The 20,062-nt window shown below is 41.8% G+C and overlaps 1 protein-coding gene across 1 annotated transcript in view; it reads left to right on the top strand.

The window, feature by feature from the left end:
- Positions 1-20,062, top strand: part of rbms3 (RNA binding motif, single stranded interacting protein) — a 152,268-nt gene that overhangs the window by 108,658 nt on the left and 23,548 nt on the right. The window contains exons 7-8 of the mRNA XM_083761134.1: positions 11,668-11,774; positions 16,083-16,126. Coding sequence (XP_083617260.1) covers positions 11,668-11,774; positions 16,083-16,126 — 151 coding nt within the window. The remainder of the gene's footprint in view (positions 1-11,667; positions 11,775-16,082; positions 16,127-20,062) is intronic.

Raw genomic sequence — 20,062 nt, forward strand, 5'->3', positions numbered from 1 at the left:
CAAAATGTCTGGCATATGTCCAATAGCCAGTTGATTGTTCCTTTGTCAAACAAAAGACTGAAGGCAGGAACACTAAAGTGAACAGGCTATGAGAAGAGAGATAACAGAGCAACTTTATCCAGCTTTACGCTTATTTATCAGATATTATTTTAAGCATTTAAGTTTGGCACAAGTTGTGCAAAAATATTTTTTCTTTGGCCTGGTTCACCCAGGGGTCTGTACTGTACTCACAACGCGTGACATCACTTGGAGGTCTTTTCTGTGAATGTTTGCCTGTTTCCCCCAAATATTATTCTATTGTTACTGTTGTAATCTGATCGCCCATGGCTGTGTACTTGTACGTGAGAGAACAGTGTACTTGATAATGTATTGTGTACTGACTGAACTGTAGCATACTTTATAGTTAGCTACTGGAGACATCTCAGACAGCAAGGTCAGCTTGCTGCAGTTAGCGGTTGTTATGTCTCAAGTGTTGTGTCACTTCATTAGGATCCAGCTCTATATATTTCCAGTATGTGTGTAATAAACTTTGTGAACCTTTAGTGTGACACTGTCTCGTTGTTCTCCCGGGCCCGTCGACCGCCGCCGCCGTACCAAGGTATACTTCAACCGGATTGTCACACACCACCCAGCCGGCACAGACTACCTGTCTGTCAAACCAGATGAGGGTCCAGTACTTAGAGTTTACAACAGTTACATGCACCAAGGGATGCTAGGATTCATGTGGTTAAATGCTTGGCGTCCTGTTATAGTGAGCAAGCATGTTAATGAGCTAATTATGTGGCAGGTTATGTGAATATACACCTGGATAGAGGATGCTATTATAGTCAAAATAAGTACCACAGACGAAAAACAGTCTAAGTCCAAATTTCATTCTGACCCCTCCACGAAAAGGCCTCGTTGTCCTGAACCAATAGTGTGGACTTAGACTGTTTTTCGTCTGTGGCATTGTTCAGTGGTTCCCAAAAATTGCAGATCTCCAATCTATACAATTTTCACTACTTATTAAACATTCATTTTGTTTTCTAGGCTAATTCATGGAATTTCTTAGATTTCTCAAGATTTATTTTCAAGAAATTACGTTTTTGCATAATGAATGGTGAAACACAGCCCTGTATATGTGTATATACTCGCGCAAGCGTGTGTGTGTGTGTGTGCGTGCACGTGCGTGCGTGCGTTCACATGGGTGCGTGCGTGGGTGAGTGGATGTGTGTGATTAATTCCACGACCTATCCAACCATGCTGATGTATGGATAGACCACAGTCATATTTCACCATCTACGCTGCAGATTTATGTCTGTATTGATCACATGACTACAGCTCCCATCAGCATTCATTAACAGGAACTACATTGATCCAGCGCTTCCTGTCTATTGCATAGATCTGTATCATGCAGAATGGATATGTAGACTAGACTGTAGATGTCTCATATGGGTGGTACATACAGTTGTTACAAATGTATTGGCACAACCATTGCAATTAAGAGTGTGCACAATATCTTGAACATACATGGATTGTCACTGAGATTTCCCCACAGTAAAGAGTAAAGTGCAAGTGGAACCAAAAAGAACCCTTAGTTCCACCGGTATTAAAGAGTAGATCCACAGCCTCAGAGATGAAATATTTGTAGTATGGCTGCTACTACTTTTTCTAAAGACAAAAATGTTAATACTATAGCCTAATTCCATGTGCGTTTTTCTGACGAATAGTTTAGAACACGTATTTGTGTTGGGGGGCTTACTGTGACAATCGTATATTACTAGCCTGCATAATCGCATGAATATTACAACACTGAGGCAGTCTCCCGCTGTGAACTATGATTTTCCTATCTTCGAGAGTGATGAATGCTCACATTCTATGTGTCATACTTCTGTTATCTTTTGCATTCATAACACATGCCCCCAACCCCCAATGCTGTTAGATAGAGCCAGCATCAGCACAGTTCAAGGGAATCATTCAGCTTACAACTGGCGTCTATGGTCGTTTTACCACGACCCCATCACACCAAGCCAAGCCCTGCTAGTATAAATCTCACGCAGAATTTGTTTTGATGGCCAATTCAATTTGTCAGCTTCTAATATAGAAAGCCGATTGGAAACAAATGGATCTGGGCTTAATAGATTTATCTGCAGATCAACCAACCATGTCTGGTTTGCCTCCTTTTTATTTCTTTCTTTAGATGGAAACTAACGTCAAATTTCTCTTCAGTTGGGTTGTTTCACTAACTACAGTAGAAATGCACTCAAAACAGAATTCCTTCTACTCAGTTTAAGACAATCTTGGATTTGCAAGTGAGCAAGACTTTCACAACTGTACAAATAAGACTGCTGAGTCTTCATAACACCAATTGCTTATATTCTGAGTTGGGTTTTCATGTTCTATTTCACTTTGTATTTCTATTCTCCCCTTTTACTCGTTAATAAAAGACCTTTGCAATGTTTTGATTGCAATGCTTTTCATACACACATGTGCACGCACACATGTACGCACACGTGGGCACACACACACACACATGCACATTGCTTGATAAGCCTCTTTTATATTCATGCAGCCCAATAATTCCCATTGTTATTCATTCACCATAGGAATTAATTTACAAACAATTGTATCTGATGTGTTTTTACAGGACACAGCACAAACAAAACCACAGAGCCCTAATCTACTGCATTCAGTCAACTAGAGAACTACTGTGGAATAGAATAGGGAATTATCTTTTATTTCTTTGCTTGCACTCACATCACTCTCTCTCACACTCTTCCCTTCTCTCATCTCGACTTTACACGCTCTTTCTGTTCATTTTCCGTCTATTCTCTGCAACCATATACTCCTCCCTCACCGCTCTTTGTCTCTTTTCTTCCTCGATTGCTCTATTTCCGTGTGTGTGTGTGTGTGTGTGTGTGTGTGTGAGAGAGAGAGAGAGTGCGCACGCGCGCAAGCGCATGTGTAAATACACTGTCTTACTGTATATACACCAGTAAGACACCCTGAGGTCATGCTGAAACAACAGAGCTCTTAATACGGCACAGAAGCAGGAGTTAAAGTAGCTCTGGTCCATAGAGCTCTAATGCTTTGCATTTAGAGCTATGTTACTCTCGACTTCCAGGGCTCGCATGAATGCAGACCAGCCTCTCGTCTTTAGCATAAATAAAAATAATGTTTTTGCTACTCACCAAAACAAAGGTGGGAAAGCCTACTTTCCTTAGTGGAAGCACTTTGAGCCCCCCACACACATAAACAGTACTTTTTGGCCAAAAGGGGATTTTGTTTCCACTGTGAAAAAAAAAGTACCGTTTATACGTGTGGTGGAGGGCTCAGAGTGCGTCCACGAAAGTAGGCTTTCTAATGACACAACTCACCTTTCTTATTATTTACGCTAAAGACGAGAGGCTGGTATGCATTCATGCGAGCCCCGCAAGTCGAGAGTAACATTTCTTTAAATGAAACACATTAAAGTTATGGACCAGAGCTAGAGTTAAACTATTAATCTGGTGTCCGTGAGGTCAGATGTAGAGTTGCTGGCCCGTTCCATATTATGCAGAACTAGTTGATGATCCAGTCTTTTCCATGTATGGCTATCCACGGTTTGATGAGGTCAGTGTTGTGATGGAGATCCAGGTGATGATAGTCAGCTCCACATATAGAGGATATGTGTTGTACCAATTAACTTGGTTCATTTGCAAGTGTGACTGATGACGTCAGTGTTGTGGTGTACTGAGTCAGCACCATATATATATACATGTATCACCTACAGGGTTTGATGAGGTTTGATGTCAGAACAGGTCAGCTCCATATATGGAGATCTAAGGGTTTGATGAGGTCAGATCAACATATGGAATGAATTCTTTACTGGCCATATATGGAGCGACGAGCGTGTCTTGAGTGTACAGGGTTTGATGAGGTCAGATCAACATTTGGAATGAAGTCTGTATTGGCCATATATGGAGGCGTGACGGACGCCTCGTTCAGGTTTTCCTAGTAAACTGCGACCTACTGTCGCAATTATATGGTATGCTTTTTAATAGCACTTTGTTCTCGACTAATAGAGGGACAGACGGAGAACAACAATGGAGAGAGTTGGCTCAGACGAGGCCCATCAATATCCAATTGTTTCAATAATAATCAGGAGGCTTTTAAAGGAGCCTGATCAGGGGCCTGATGTATAGTATCTACTAATGTCCTCGGTCACCAGCCATTTGTTCCCTATTCATTGGCAGAAATGGCTCAATGGTTTCATAAATGGGAACAGATTTCAGTTTGATGCTTCGGTAAATGGTGGGTAAATTGAAAGAGGTCACAAGCACGACAAAAAGAGCCCTCTGAGGATAGGTGTTAGTAAGAGTCATTTTGAGGGCACTTATCCTAAACTGAAGTAATCCTTCTTGAATCGGAACCAAATGGAGCTAAACTGTCATTTCTACAGGATGAGGAGTCTTGAGCACTTAGCCTACATGACGAGACATGATGGAATTCCCTCTCACGAAAAAATATTTCCCTCTTTGATGCTGAATGTCAAGCAGACAAAGACACTCCCCCATTAACAATTCCTCATATATTTGCTTTATTCCCGGGGCTAAATTTCAATTTTCCCATACTGCATCTCAATTATATGAACGACTTCTCATTTTCCCATCTGGTCTCATTTTAATTCATAATGTTATGTATTCTATTGAGAAATGTGTCTTGTTGACTTGTGACCTGCGGGTCCTGCAAGAAAACCTTCAATCGGGGTGGATTAAGGCAGGGGTTCTCAACGTTTTTGGCTGGGGACCCCCGGAAATGCTTTGGCCATGTCTCGCGACCCCGAGCCCCTTCCCCACCTCCAATACAAATGGACCTCTACAATAGAGAAAATACATCATAAATAAATACTGAAACCATCATTAAGGAAAGTTTAGGCATGCATGTGTACTATGTAAACTCTTAATTTCAGTTGCATTCAGTTTTTATTTTTTACTTCATGTGAGTGCAGGTGTGGGTCTATATATTAATCATTTTCTCTAAGATATTTTTTTTGCTTTTTCTGCCTTTATTGATAGGTTGAAAGTAGACTGACAGGAAATGGGGAGAGAGATGGGGGGAAGACACGCTGCAAAGGCCGTCGAGATCAGGAGTCGAACCTGCGGCACGCCGTCAGGCTGGTTTAGCAGCCTAGGTGCCCAGACGGTTGAGCTAACCATCCGAATATATTAATCATTTTCAACACATTTCCATTGACTCCGTGTCAAAGTGTCCTTGAGCAAATCACCAAACGGGAGCACGGTTGAGACCCTAAAGAGAAATGTTGCGGTCTCCCCGGTTGCGAAACTCATGAAAATAACAGATCTACAAGCTCATTTAACACATCAAACTGTGAGCTTGTAGACCAGCTATTGTGGGTGCACGACGCAATGCGCCATGTATAGATCAGGCATAACTGCACCCGCAGGTTGGTGCTTTGTGTGAATGCCTCCGTTGTGGGTGAGTGAATGTTTACCGAATTGTAACGTGTAATTTGTAATGGGTGCTCAACCATTATTTTGTTTGTGAATGAATGAATGCGATGTACATTGCAAAGTGCATTTGAGGGGTTAGAGACTATAGGAAAAGTGCTAGACCCTGTATATATGAATGCAGTCCATTTACTGTATACTGGGTGTGTCCCTGTATCTCTTTACCTCATTAACTCATTAACAGTTAAAACATTGTCTGGCCCTTGCCAGCGTTTTTGAGCGTTTTTACTAACCAAAAACTCTGTCCCAACAACAGAAAGCAGAGAAAATAATATTTGTAAAAATCCTTTATTATTACGCTCAAACAGTTTGGAAATGTTGTGATGATGTCATTTCTGGCTGTATTCTTCCTCTGAAGATCTGGGTTGACTCACATGTAAACCACTGAAAACACCACATGACAAAAGATACATCAATGTCGGTGTGTGCCTTGGATTGAAATGATGACTATATTCTTCAATGGCAGTCAATGAATATTGAATGCGCAGTGTGCACTAACGGTAGATTTTAATCTGTATACTAATGGCTGTAAGGTACAATTTACAATTTACAATTTAGGCATTTAGCAGACGCTCTTAATCCAGAGCGACTTACATTAAGCAAGGTAGAATCGTTGTGCCTCGATCTGTCTAAATTTCTTGTTATTACTTTTCCCTGTGCATTTGTATTGTTTTAATTTAAATGAATGTATGCGCCGAAAATAGCAGATCAACAAGCTCACACTTAGATGGGACTGTAGATGGGCTGTTTCCAGCTTGGGACACCATCATATGATGTAAGTAGTAGATCGGCTGTTTCCAGCTTGGGACACCATCATATGATGTAAGTGTAAATGGGGCTTCATTCTCTGTCTCTCACTCCATTTCAGTTCAGTCCTGTCTTCCTAATGGATTGCTACTATCTTTGTAATGGCGGCTTTTTAGCAGCTTTCTCCATTCTTTGCCGGTGAATTGCTCTACGCATAGACCAGCTGGTAGCTTCATACGAAATCGAAAGAAAAAAGAAGATTACAAAAAATATATATCAGCAATTCCTCAGGAACCGTTTGGGGACCAATTCTAAATGTCCTGCAACTCTGTATTGGCCACCTGGCACAGCCTCTGAAAAGCAACAAATAAACATCTGAGGCAACAAAAAAGAGACTACAAGAGAAAAATCTAAAAAGCCAGAAATTCTGCCCATAAAATATCCAATATAGTTTTATCCTCCCGGCTCTGTGGCTTTGGACTGCCACACACATCACCCCAGATGTGTGTGTGTGTGTGTGTGTGTGTGTGTGTGTGTGTGTGTGTGTGTGTGTGTGTGTGTGTGTGTGTGTGTGTGTGTGTGTGTGTGTGTGTGTGTGTGTGTGTGTGTGTGTGTGTGTGTGTGTGTGTGTGTGTGTGCAGTCATGCATTCATGTTTCCCTTTAACCTGGCTTATTGTTTTATTATTCTTGTCCTGCAGCACTGGGACAGTTTATTGGCTGGAGCTGTTTCACTGTCTCAGCTCAGATATGGAGACGCTGCTCCTTTATGTGCCTGTGTTTGTTTGTGTCCACTGTGTATGTCTGTGCATTTCTGGCAATATGCTAATTCCTTATTGCTTTTGACATGCACCATATGTCTGCACTTTAAGACATGTGCCTCTGACAACATCATGTTAGTTGGGGATTCACCTTGTAGTATCAAATAGGTTTAATCTTGTAGATTTTATGTCAGAGGAATTCATAATTATGAAATAATTAATCATAAATGAATTATGAGTTTTCAAAATGAAGAAGTTCAATCTGAATTTAATAGGGCACCATTGAAATGAGCTTATAGGAATAAGCACAAGATTAATTTGTATTTAACCAATCACCAATACAATAATTACAAATATTAAATCAGTTATTATTTTATCTTAATAAATCTACGGAATTGTTGACACTTTGCATGTGTCGACAACCCTTATAGTAAATCAACTCTTGAGCAAATGAACAGTCTGGTTTATTCAAAATGAATCCATTTATTTAAATCCCACATAAGCTAGACAAACTCATGAAATGGATAGTAATTAAACAAGAGTTCAGGCAGGATTCAAATAGAATCTAAGAAACAAATCAAATAATAATGAAATGATAATAGATAATGTCTTTTAGCCATGATTTGGTAACTGATACAATGCAATTCACTTTCCTAAGATCGTAGGTCTTTTGAGCTTTGAGTGAGAGGCAGACTTTGGTGGTCGTCTGTCTTCTGAGGGAGAGGGATAGCGTGGCAGGCAGGTGGCAAGGGTGGGTCTGGAGGACCCCTGAGCCTTTTTACGTAGTGCCTGGGACGCTCAGGTCAGAGCGGCAGGGATGGCAGCCTGTGGGTCAACCTTTGTGAGCGGTGTGTCCTGGTAGGGATGTGGCCAAGACCCTCTCATCAGAGATCCTTCTTTGGTTCCTCGTCCTTGTAAGTGTGAGAGGATGAAGTGAATGGTTTCTGTCATATTGCCAGCAAGGGCATGCAGGATTTGATGCTGTCCCAGTCAGAAGGTACCATACTGACCATTCTTGAGGGTCAATAGTTCAAAAGACCCCTCTGCAGGGCTATAACTGTCCGTCTTCTCCACTTACATGCACTGTGTGCACGTCAGTATGGGACAGAGAGATCACTTCATATGTTCATTAGATTATCCAATGCTGCATTATATATGCTATAGCTGGATATGATAGCTCAATTGTGCTTTTATACCTTCCTCGTCTACTACAACCTTAATGGAAGCATTGGTTCTAATACAAAATAATTGAATGACAAAAAGATGTGGAAGTTGAGAATATCGTCCTTGTCCAGCAGAAACCTATATACTGTATCTCCATAATTAAATTAAACTTTCTTCGTAAACGAATGCCCTACTTCGTACCCTTTTCTCCTTTACCCAGTTTTAAATTGGCTTTAAACTGATACCATACTGCACTGTTATGTCATCCCTAATTAAAAACTGAGCCGGGAAATGAGAGTTTGCTGTGGTGCCAATGCAGGATATTTTTCCTCTCAGCAAGTTGTCAACGTAAACAAAAATAACTGATTACTGTAAATTCACCACTGTATATCAATGCCTCCGTTTCTGTAACTGACAGACAAATTTAAAACAAATCTTAGATCTACAGGAATTCCTGCTAGCTTTTTGTGCGGAACTTTGAAAACAATTGAGGAAAAATAAGTATCACTGACAAGCTGACAAGCTGTCAGCTTGTTTGCTATGTCCCTGGACCCTGTCTCTTTGTCTGTCAGCCTGCTCAATCAAAACACAGCAGTGTGTGTGTGTGTGTGTGTGTGTGTGTGTGTGTGTGTGTGTGTGTGTGTGCGTGTGCGTGTGCGTGTGCGTGTGCGTGTGCGTGTGCGTGTGCGTGTGCGTGTGCGTGTGCGTGTGCATTGGCATGGGAGTGGGGTGGAGGGCAGGCACACATGCCCTCATAAACAGCAGAATGTATTTGTTGTGTTTAGAAACAGATCCGTGTTAACTCCACTGAAGGACGGGTGGCGGAGGGGTAAAGTACCTGTCAACCATCACAGAGTCTAATGATTTGTATCCATCGCTGTGCATCCAGCTTGCCAAGTGTCAATATTAACAATTGGGCTCGCACTCGGTTGAGAGAAGCTGGGCGGGGAGGACAATCTCTGTCGCTGTGCTAGTGACTCCTACAGCAGGGGTGGCACCAGTCAGCAGGGAGTATTGAACGGGAGTAGTAGGACAGAGGCGCTACGTCCTCCCAGTGGGGCAGTATATATATAGTGTTTCCAGGAATTACATTTTGGGCAGGCAAGGTGTGTCGTCGTCTGGTGTTTGTCCTCTCTTTTTTTCTCAGTGTACAGTATGGATTTTGGCCACGTAGAAATGGATTTGGACAGGCAGCCGCCTGGCCTCGCCTTGTTGTAGATACGCCACTGCAGTGGGGGCTCCTCACTGGCATGTGAGTCAATATAGGGTACAATTACAGTGGCAACACAGAAATGTGTGGGAAGGATTGGGAGAAAAGGGAGTAAATATAATTCTCTACTCTAAATGTATACAAAAAACCACACCCGTGTGAACTGAGTGGTGCAACTCCCCTCCCCCCCTCTCCTCTCTCTCATTAGCAGGCAACAGTGCAGCACTAATACTATCTCTCTCTCTCTCTCTCTCTCTCTCTCTCTCTCTCTCGGTTTCTGGCACAACAGCGCCCCTACTGGTAGTCAGTCATACTGGTGCTCATGAACACATACATAGGGACACACATAGGCGAACACATAGGTGAACACGGACATTGCTGTTCCTTGGAGTGGTTGCACCACTCAAAAAAATAATATATATACTGTATATATAATATAAAATAAAATAAATATTTTTTTTTATTGAATGAGCTATTTGTCCCACTCCGTGCACACATCGTACACTAATGAATGTATATAGAAGGAGGAAGAAAACAAGAAAGAGAGATATCAGATCAGCAGCACTATAGTGTGTCAGAGAGCCACCAAGATTAAACAGCATGACAAGGCACTCCTCAAGCTGGCATCATTTTCATTCTACTTAACCCATGTGGAAACTCAGAAACAGAGGAATTTCTCAGATGTACTGTAAAGCCCCCAGGCCGCAGCGTGCATTCCAAATGTCTTTGTTTAAACGTTAAGCTCTGTACACTTTATCTGGCCACACAAGGTTCTCCTTTTCTTTTTCTCTTTTATTGAGGCGAATATGTCATTTTCTTGGAAGCTGAAGTCTAGAGTAAGAAAAAATATACTGATTTACAGTTTTCTATAGTTTTTATTTAGAGTAGCCAATGATTTTGTATGCCCTTTTTTATCCCCAATTTAGTCACTATGCCAGTTGATTCCTGCCCATACACATGTTGTTGTGTTGTGTTTGTTGTCACTGCTGTTTTATCCTACTGGCTCACCTGGCAGTGAGGAGCCTTTACCAGGAGGATGTTGAGCCTTCTCCCTACTCCTTACAGGCCTCAGCCCGAGTATGTGCAATGACAATATTATCACCCTCCCAGACCCTCGACAAAGCAACACGGTGTGGTGGGCAGGAACTTTACCAATGCGCCACCCGTGCGCCTTGATATAAACTTTCACTGGTATATTTTTCACAATAACCAACCTTTGACAACTTCTTTAAACACTATTATTTGTGAGTGCATGCCACAGACAAATACAAAGACTTGTTGCATTCCAAAATATCCTTAGTCACTAGGACACTGCTAGCTGGGGAGGAACTCGTGAGACATCACCAAGATTTGGCTTTTGATGAATTTTGGCATGGTGTTGGGTGCGCCCCTAGTTTGCAGTGACTCAAATATTTGATAGGTATAGGTATGGTTGAAAACCAAGATAATTGATAAAAGAGTTACAAGTTACAAGTTACTGTTCTCTTGTATCATATACTGTACCGTACTACTATTATTTCCCACCACCGAGTAACCTCGCATCAGACTATCCACCATATTAGCTATCCAGCTCAGAGGACAGTCAAGACGGGCAGTGTCGGTAGGCCAATCAGAGGCAGCTGCACAGCTTTTTAAAAACCTCATACCCATAACTCCATGCTAAAATTCAAAAACTAGACAACAAAAGCCACCAAAGTTCCTCCCCAGCTATGCAGTATACATGTTTGAGCAATACTGCGATAAAGACAAACAAAGTAATAACAAATCGACAAAATATGAATGTTACATCTTGGTATGGCTTTAAGAGACTTGATATGCAGTAGTCAAATCTAATCCATTGTGAACTTTGGTATGGGAGGATTAAATTATCCTATTGGGAATCAAGTCTCTCAGGTTCAGAAAAGGAATTGTGCTGAGAGACCACTATCACACTAGCCTTGGGGTCATATACTGTGTTGGGTTATTTATCGTGTTAACTAAGCCTGATTGTGTTGCCAATGGAAGGGCAGTGGAATGATGCGTTGATGTTTAGCCAGTGGCATTGTTTTCTTGTCAGAGCTGGTTTGTCAAAGACTTGTTATGAGCATTAGATGGAGTCATAACTCTGGTATTGTTTAATTGGAAGATGTAGGAGGAATAGATATATGCAGGGGCTAGGGATTCAGGGCCAGTTGCTTCATATTTTGTCATTGCTGATGTGACAGCATTGCTCTGCCCTACCGCGCTGATTGATCCTTCAGTGTTAATCCGTTATTGAATACCTGACATTTAACTCTTCTCTTCGCCTTCTCTCTCTAGCCCCTGCAGAGCCACTGTTGTGTAAATTTGCTGATGGAGGCCAGAAGAAGAGGCAAACCCAGATCAAGTACCCTCAAAATGGCCGACCGTGGACGCGGGAAGGAGAGGTGAGCCTTGAAAAACAGCTAGCATGCTTTTGTCCATACATATGCAATTAACCCTTGGCCTACAATTCACGGAAAAAACGGAATTAATCGAAAAATCTAAACCTCCCGTTAACGGAAAAAACGGAATGACAATCAATATCAGTTATCGCGGGGTCAAAAGAGCAAAGATTTATATTTTTTCGCTAATATCACTAATGTTGGATGTAATTTATCAAAAAACGGCCGAAATCCACGTGATCGTGCGCTATCGTGCACGCGCGCCGTCTCTATGTGCGTCGCTGTAAACAAATTGATATTTTGCGATCTTTTGGGGTTGATTTGAGGTTAATTTGACTTAGTTATGAAAAATATAGCATTAGCTTAGCAATCCGGACCAGCCAAGCTATTGACTAGGGTCAAAATACTACAGGATGTTGTTGATCGTTGAACCGGAAGTGACTTAGGAAGATCCGTCTATTTTAGCCAAAATCAGCATAATGGTGCTTTCCCGCCATCTGGTGGCGATTCGAGAGAATACATTTGCAATTAATGAAAAAAAAGAAAACATCTCTTCAATCCACCAGATCTTTCTTGTATGTTAAAACGATGAATTAAAAATATGCCAATTTGTTACCCAAACAAAAAAATTGGGACTGGTAGTCCAAGGGTTAAGAGAGGTTTCTTGTTACTCACTTATACAGGTGCAAACAGCAATAATTATGTATGTTCCTGTCTCTTTCTGTGATGTTCTGCACAGACTGTGTTAACAATATAGATTTTGTATTACAAAGTAATAATAATAACAATAATAATAATGATAATAATTGATAACAAAACAAAGTAGCCCAGGTGAGAAAAACAACATCATACAGCTTGCTCTTTCAATAGCACTAAAGTAGTCATAGCAGCAATTCCATCTCAAAATGTATATTCACATTTCTCTAATTAACTGTTATATTTAACAAAATGTTCATGTTAATTAAATGTACATTTATTGTGCATGAAAAAAGTTAACTCTGAATTTGTCTATGGAATCAGGACATTTACTAACATTAGTGTTTTTGTTGATATAGCAATAGCCTGACTTTAGCCGGAAAGAGATTCGCACATTCACGGATACATACTGTACTGTATTCACACTCTGAGTTGGGACGTGTCCAGTCACTGACCCCGGATCAGTGAAACTTAATCCGATGGTTGCCCATTAACACTGAACCACAGACATTTCACACTCAGCACTTCAAAAGGCAGAAACGAATGCTAGCAACAAAGGCATGAATTGCCTGTGAAATGTGAAACATAGTGTTGATAGGGAGAGATTTTCGAACTGATCATAGCATTATCAGCACTGCAAGCAGTGTTATTGTAACCTTATTATATTCATGACTATGGCATGTATACCCGCAAACCTCTTTCAACACCTTTCCTGCTTAGCTTCCTAACGCTACCAGGAACTATAATCTTATCATAATAATTCCAGCCTATGTCAACAGCTTTACAGCTTTGTGGTTTCACAGGAGTCATGGGAGTGAGAATAGAATACAGTCACACATACGTATGTACTGTACTGTACTGTACTGTACTGTACTGTACTGTACTGTACTGTACTGTACTGTACTGTACTGTACTGTACTGTACTGTACTGATGACAATTAAATAATGCCACTGCAGTAATCGTAAACGCCAAAACGAAGTATAAATATTTTGAAAGTGTTCTAATTAGGTGCCAATGGTTTGGGTTCTTCACTGAATCTTAAATAAATACTGCCCATGGAGGACAGTATTTGCAGATATTCCCCAGTTAAAAAAAGTAGGAGATACTGTATCTTTCAACATATAAGCTGGTAATACATGAAAGCGGGCCCACATAAAACTTTCGGATTTGGATTTAAGATTAAACACCAGCAGCAAATTGTGTCTCCATTTATTTCAACTCCTACTTCCACACTGTTATCTACAGAATCAATGAAACCTTGTTCAGCAGATTAAAAAAAAAGAGAAAGAAAAGAAAGAAAAAGTGTCTGGTTGTGTTCAAAGTTCAGAAGTTGTTAGGAGTCACATACCACAGCATATATTTACAGAACAAGAGAAAGTGAATAATAATGATGCCACCCACACAGTCAGCGGGGTTTGTAGATGTTTCATCCAGTGCATGGGAACGAGCCATGCGGTGAAGTGAAATGAAATGAAACCAGGGCTGCAACGCATGCAAGCTGAAACAACAGCGGTCGAGGGGATGCCAAAGCCGCAGTGACTCTCCCTCCGAGTTCCGCCTGTATGCGCGTGTTTGCGTGAACGTGCATGTTTTTGTTTGCCAACGTGTGTGTGTGTGTGTGTGTGTGTGTGTGTGTGTGTGTGTGTGTGTGTGTGTGTGTGTGCGCGTGCGTGCGTGCATTCATGTGTTTCTGAAACCAAACATGTTGTCAGGGTTCCACTGCTGGACATACCTTAGACGACTCTCGGTTGCCTTATATCTGTTCTCTCTTCAGTGTAAAAAAAGACCATTCACTAGCAGAGTTAAACGAACACGGAGGATTTTACTATGTACGTCAACATTTATGTGTTTCACATTGAAGTGATTTGTCAAGTGGACAAATAAATGGACAGTGGTTTCAGTCATGTTGTAATTTGTAATTGGCTGTGGCCGTGACAAGGCCCACTTAGCCCTGTGGTGGCAGAGCAGCCATTGAGGGCTTTTCTATTGCAGCCAGGTCTGGTGGCAGACGGATAGAGACATCTGGCCATGGAGGTGCTTTGAGGTGCCTCACTGCTTCCCCTCACTCTGCGACTCAGTCAGCCGCCACTAATCTCACAGAGCACCTCTCTTCTAAATGAGTCTGGCCTTGGGACAATGACACACACACACACACACACACACACACGCTCATTTAGAGAGCAGACACTATCAAGCCGCCTCTCAGAATTCATCTTTCTTCCTGGCACTGCCCCAGGAACAGGTTTTTCCATGTACAACAGAGGCCCAAGAGGTCAACTCAATGTGCTCAGATTTGCACTATTGCGTTCCTGTTTTCTTGTGTGCGTGTTGATGGGTATTTTTCCATCATATACTGGATAAGACTAAGGACTGTATAAATTAATAACAATTAATAGGATCGATAGCTTGAGAGCTAGAGCTAGAGAGAGCTCCGGAACACCGGAACTGTATAAATACTTTAGAAAGTAATCTAAGTACCATAAAATACTCTTTACCAGAATAGAAGCAGAGGGCTTGTAACTTTACAGAAATGGTTGTAAAAACCTTTTAGGCTATAATGAGTAAAAGTCAGAGTATAACAGAGTTAACCAAAATACCTTAGAATGAATTGACAGACACAAGAAGAGAACTCAGACAAGCAGAACTTAGAGGGAGGTTCAATCAGATATATTCACCATTGTTTCGGGAGAGAAGAAGACATGCCATCCGGACAGCGTTTCACAACGATCTCTCTCCATGTTCAGATTGAACATGGTTAATATAGCATACCGTAATCAATACACCGGAAAATGTGTTGAACAACAAGGTCAAAAAAACATATTTGTTTACAAATGGACAGATAATGCAAGACGTCACTGAATATTGCATACAGAAAATATCTCACGGGGCAGAGATAGTCCTGATATGAATATCAGTTAGTGGAACCGGGTGACAGGGCAGAACGTGCAGTTTACCAGTCTGTTAGAGCGAATACTAACTTTCAAGGGCAAAAACACAGAGGCTGGGTGTTATGGCCAACGGAAACAAAACAATTCTTATCTAACAACGCTGGCTAGGGGAGAAGTTTTACTATCTAAACTCAGAACCGGGTCATAGTTCACATGAAAACCATCATCCACCAAAATCACAGATCTACAAAAGAAAAAGACCTAACACGTGTGTGCGTGCGCGTGTGTGCGCGTGCATGCATGCGTGCGCATGCGTGCGCATGCGAGCGTGTACACCTTGACCACACACCACACTCAGACCCATGGTCAATCAGACTTAATTTAGCAATATTTAAGGGACACAAACATGATTTACCGAATATACATTTTGATCTCAGATTCACTCTCATCTCTACAAAATAATTCTGCACCAAATGACGACCACATCGGACCAAAACAAGAAAAAAGAAAAGTCACAGAGACACAGAAATTCTCATGAAATGGGGGTCTGGTCTGTGGCCTAATGCACGTCAAATTTGTCCTTGAAATGACTGCTATACACTTCAGTGACATTTTTATTTGACCTAAGCCTAATGGATTTCCCTTTTTCTCAATCCATCCTCTCTCTCTCTCTCTCTCTCTCTCTCTCTCTCTCTCCCCTCTATCCATCTATCTGTCTATCTGCAGAGTGGTATGGCATTGACGTACGATCCCACTGCGATGCAGAACGGGTAAGGGAAAATTTCTACCTTCTTCTCTTAGCTCTTGTTTATCTCAACTTGTCTCTAACTTTATTGTATAACTTTATTTCTTGCTGGTGTTCAGCACACCTCATTAAATCCAGATCAGGTCTGAGTTTATTTATTTGTGTTGTCTTTTGGTTTTTTAACTCGCACACATAATATGCACCCACACACACTAGTGCATAGTATAGACACACAAAAGGTAAACATGAGCACGCGATGGCATGACATCGTCCCAGGGAAGAATCCCAGTACTTACTGACACACGTCTTTTCAAAACTTCATAGACTGTACTGTACAGTGTACACTCTCTCTCTCTCTCTCTCTCTCTCTCTGTCTCTCTCTCCCTCTCTCTGTCTCTCACATATGACAGTGCTGCAGCTGCATTTATTTATTCACCTTCGCAGGCAGTGCTGTCAGGGACGTTAGGTTGTGATTTCACACCGAGCAGCAGGCTGGTGTTGCAGCGGTGCTGTAAGACTTTCGTCAGCCGAGGCGATCTGTTCCCTGTAGCCCGATGCAGAGTGCCGCTGAGTGTCGGTGCGGTTCAGGGGGAAATTGGAGCTGTTATCCCTGACGCCTCGCTCGGCCCTGTCTGCCAGGAACACGGCCGCTTGATGGACTCCCAGGGGGGCTGTGCGTCGTCCCTCCCTCCCTCTCGTTGACTGATATCTCAGTCCCTCCTGTGTTCCTCCTTGTAGCTCCTCCTCCTTATCTTGCGCTATGCGCTCCTAATTCCCCCATTCCTGATATGTCTGCTCCTCCTATACCCACCCACACCCTCTTTATACCTGATCCGGTTCTTCACCAATGTGGACCCTCTTTTCTGTCCCCACCCTCACCCCCTCCTCTTTTCCACCGCAATCCTCCACTCCGCCATCTCTTCATCGTCTTTCTGATTCTCTCTCTCTCTCTCTCTCTCTCTCTCTCTCTCTCTCTCTCTCTCTCTCTCTCTCTTTCCCTATCTCTTCACTAAATCCCTATCTCCATATTAATGCTGTCTGCTTTACATATTTCCATATTGGATGTTTTAGTGCATGCGTGCGTGCGTGCATGCGTGTGTGCATGTGCGTGTGCCCACGGCCCCCCTCAGTCCTCTGTCTCAGAGGTCATGGACTCTCCTTCCAGCAAGGCATTAAATGACCATAAAATGGTAATGTGGCTAATTAGGGAACAGAAAATAGGAGAGCAGAGGCCGTTGAGAGTGGAGGGGAGGGCGGGGTGAGGTGAAGAGCAGGGCAAGAGGAAGAATATAAAGTATAGTGAAATACAGGGGAAAGGTTGCCATCGATTGCAGTTTTGCTGTTTGTTCTGAGCTCATGGAAGGCTGGTTTTTAGGGTCTGATGCGGAACTGATGTTATTAGAAACATGTGTCCCTACTCGCCAGACCACTCTGGCTCATGGCCTGTCCTCTCATTCATCAGGGTGACAGGGCTCTCTCTCTCTCTCTCTCTCTCTCTGTCTCTGTCTCTCTCTCTCTGTCTCTTTCTCTCGCTCTCTTTCTTGTTCTCTTCTCCTTGTTCCTCTGTGTCTGTATATTTCTCTGTCTCTGTTCTTATCTGTCACACTGCATCTATTGGCTGATTTATACTTTGTTGTGTCACTGCATCACTCGTTCAAAATAACCAATTTTCCACTGAAGATTTAATTCTGTTGAAAATCATACATGATGCGTCATGATTTTCAGCAGAAAATTGGTTATTTAGGAGCGAGCAACGCGGTCATATTTCTCTCTTTTTCCTCTCTTCTCTCTCAGTCTCTCTTTCGCCCACACACACACACCACTTAAAAGTCACTGAGGTCAGCAATAAATCATGGTCTAATTTTCTAGGGTGAACTCTTTTTGACAGCACAGGTAGGTCACACCGGAGGTCTTCGGGCAAGTGTTTTAATTCAATCCCCTTGTAATATTCTGGTTCCAATTTCATGTTTAGTGTATCGTTTAAATGGCTGTGCTACAGTCCTTATTGACAGCAGCACTGCTCTGGGCTAATAGCCTCCATCAATAACCTTGTATCTGTCCTCTATCCACTCTCTCTCTCTCAATACACATCACTCTAATGAAAAATACAATAAACACAATCAGAGAGCTGCATTGAATAACCACGCTGCATTAATTATTATTAGTCAGTGACAGTAATACAGTTTATCTAGTACAAGTCATACGTTCATTGTGCGTTTGTGAAAAGGATGGATGCAGCAAGGCATTCCAGCATTGGTTAAGGAGGCTTTGTAATAATGACTGGTCGTATTGGAAAGTTTCAAACAATGCCAGAGTGTTGAAGTGCTTTGGCTCATTTTAGATATATTTTTTTGTGCATGCTAATGTTTAAATAATGTTGTGTTTCTCACATCCGTCACTTACTGTATATAAAAAAAGATACTGCTGCCGTGTGAAAGAAATATATTCAAATATATTCCTCAATCTAGACACACAAGAAAAGAAGAAAAAGAAAATGCATGCATGAAGTTCTGTGTCTCTGGATCTTCTAAATAGCCATTAAAGCATAAATTAAGACAGATAAAAGATACAAAGAGAAACATCAGGGGAAGATAGTTCAGAACAAAGTACAAAGTTAATATGGGGCAATTTGAGGAGAAGCTAGTTCAGCCAGAGTTGACACAGTTAAAGTGAACCTAAGGAAGACTGAATAAAAAGTGGTAATAATTCATTAACTTTCTCAGAGAAGTCTTTGTGTTTTTCGGAAGTGTTGTCGGGTGCAACCACTGGACCATGTTTTTTTTTTTGCATAATTAAGTCTTATCATGTCAAGCGGAGCATATAGGCATTCAACACCGTGCGGTCCCTGTTGCCAGTGTGAAGCATCATGCACAATAGAGCGGCCGGATGGGAACCGCAAGGTTGCCAGTTCAAACCCGGGCTTCCCCAGAGTTAGTGTACACTGAACCCCTAATTGCTCCTGATGTGCAGGTTGGTGCCTTGCATTGTTTCCACTGTCATCGGTGTATGAGTGTGTGTTAATGGGTGAATGTAATGCACAATCTATGTAAAGCGCCTTGGATAAAGGCGCTATATAAATGCACCATTTACCATTTAATCATAATACAAGGTTCAAGTGAGACCGTTTGAAAGCGGTTTCCTCAGAATCAGACCGCAGCAGCGCTTAAGTATCTGCAGATGTGTTCGCCATGGTCCCATGCTGTTTGTTTGTACAATCAATGAGTAAACCAAAGCAAGGTATAAAAAGAGTCATCTGTAGTGTGTGTACACAGTAAAATCCTTTATCAATCTGTTAACACTGAGTTGTGCGTGGGTATGTCTACTATGTCCCACTGGAGTTGTAGAACACAGACTGATGGATAATTTTTAATTATTAAGACTTTGTTGTTTGCGCATGTCGTTCCCGTGCGCCCTTTGACTTACTTTTCATGTCACATTGATCCCACTGACTTTCATATCTCCCGTATTTTTATTTAGCTACATTCAGTGGCGCCCGTTTATCTGCCCCTTTTGTGAGAACTGTTATTTGACCTTTTGCCCATTTACGCACCAGACATTCTGTCTCTTTCTCACTGACTTGAGTTGTGAACTACATTGGCTTAAAAGACTGCATTTCCCATCATTCAGACTTCCTGGATATTACCGGAAGAGTAATATGCCACGTCTCCCATAGTAAACCTCCCAGCGTTAGGGTTCGCCATTATTCACTTTTTGTTAACCTCTGAACTCAAATGTAATACGTCCCATGTGTCAAAGGTTGTTGGATTACATACAGTATATATATATATATTATGTTCACGGACATTTTTCCGTGGGAGATCTTTGAACGCTGTGATGGATGTACCATGATTTCTCTCCCCATATAATTGGAATATATCATCTGAAAAACCATAAGCTTTGGGCTCGTCGACTTCTTCTTTGTGTCTTGTGTCAATACTTCTCAGGTACTCTGGTATACTCT

Source organism: Protomyctophum parallelum (assembly GCF_964188405.1).
Source record: "Protomyctophum parallelum genome assembly, chromosome: 3".
NCBI classification, from domain to species: Eukaryota; Metazoa; Chordata; class Actinopteri; order Myctophiformes; family Myctophidae; genus Protomyctophum; species Protomyctophum parallelum.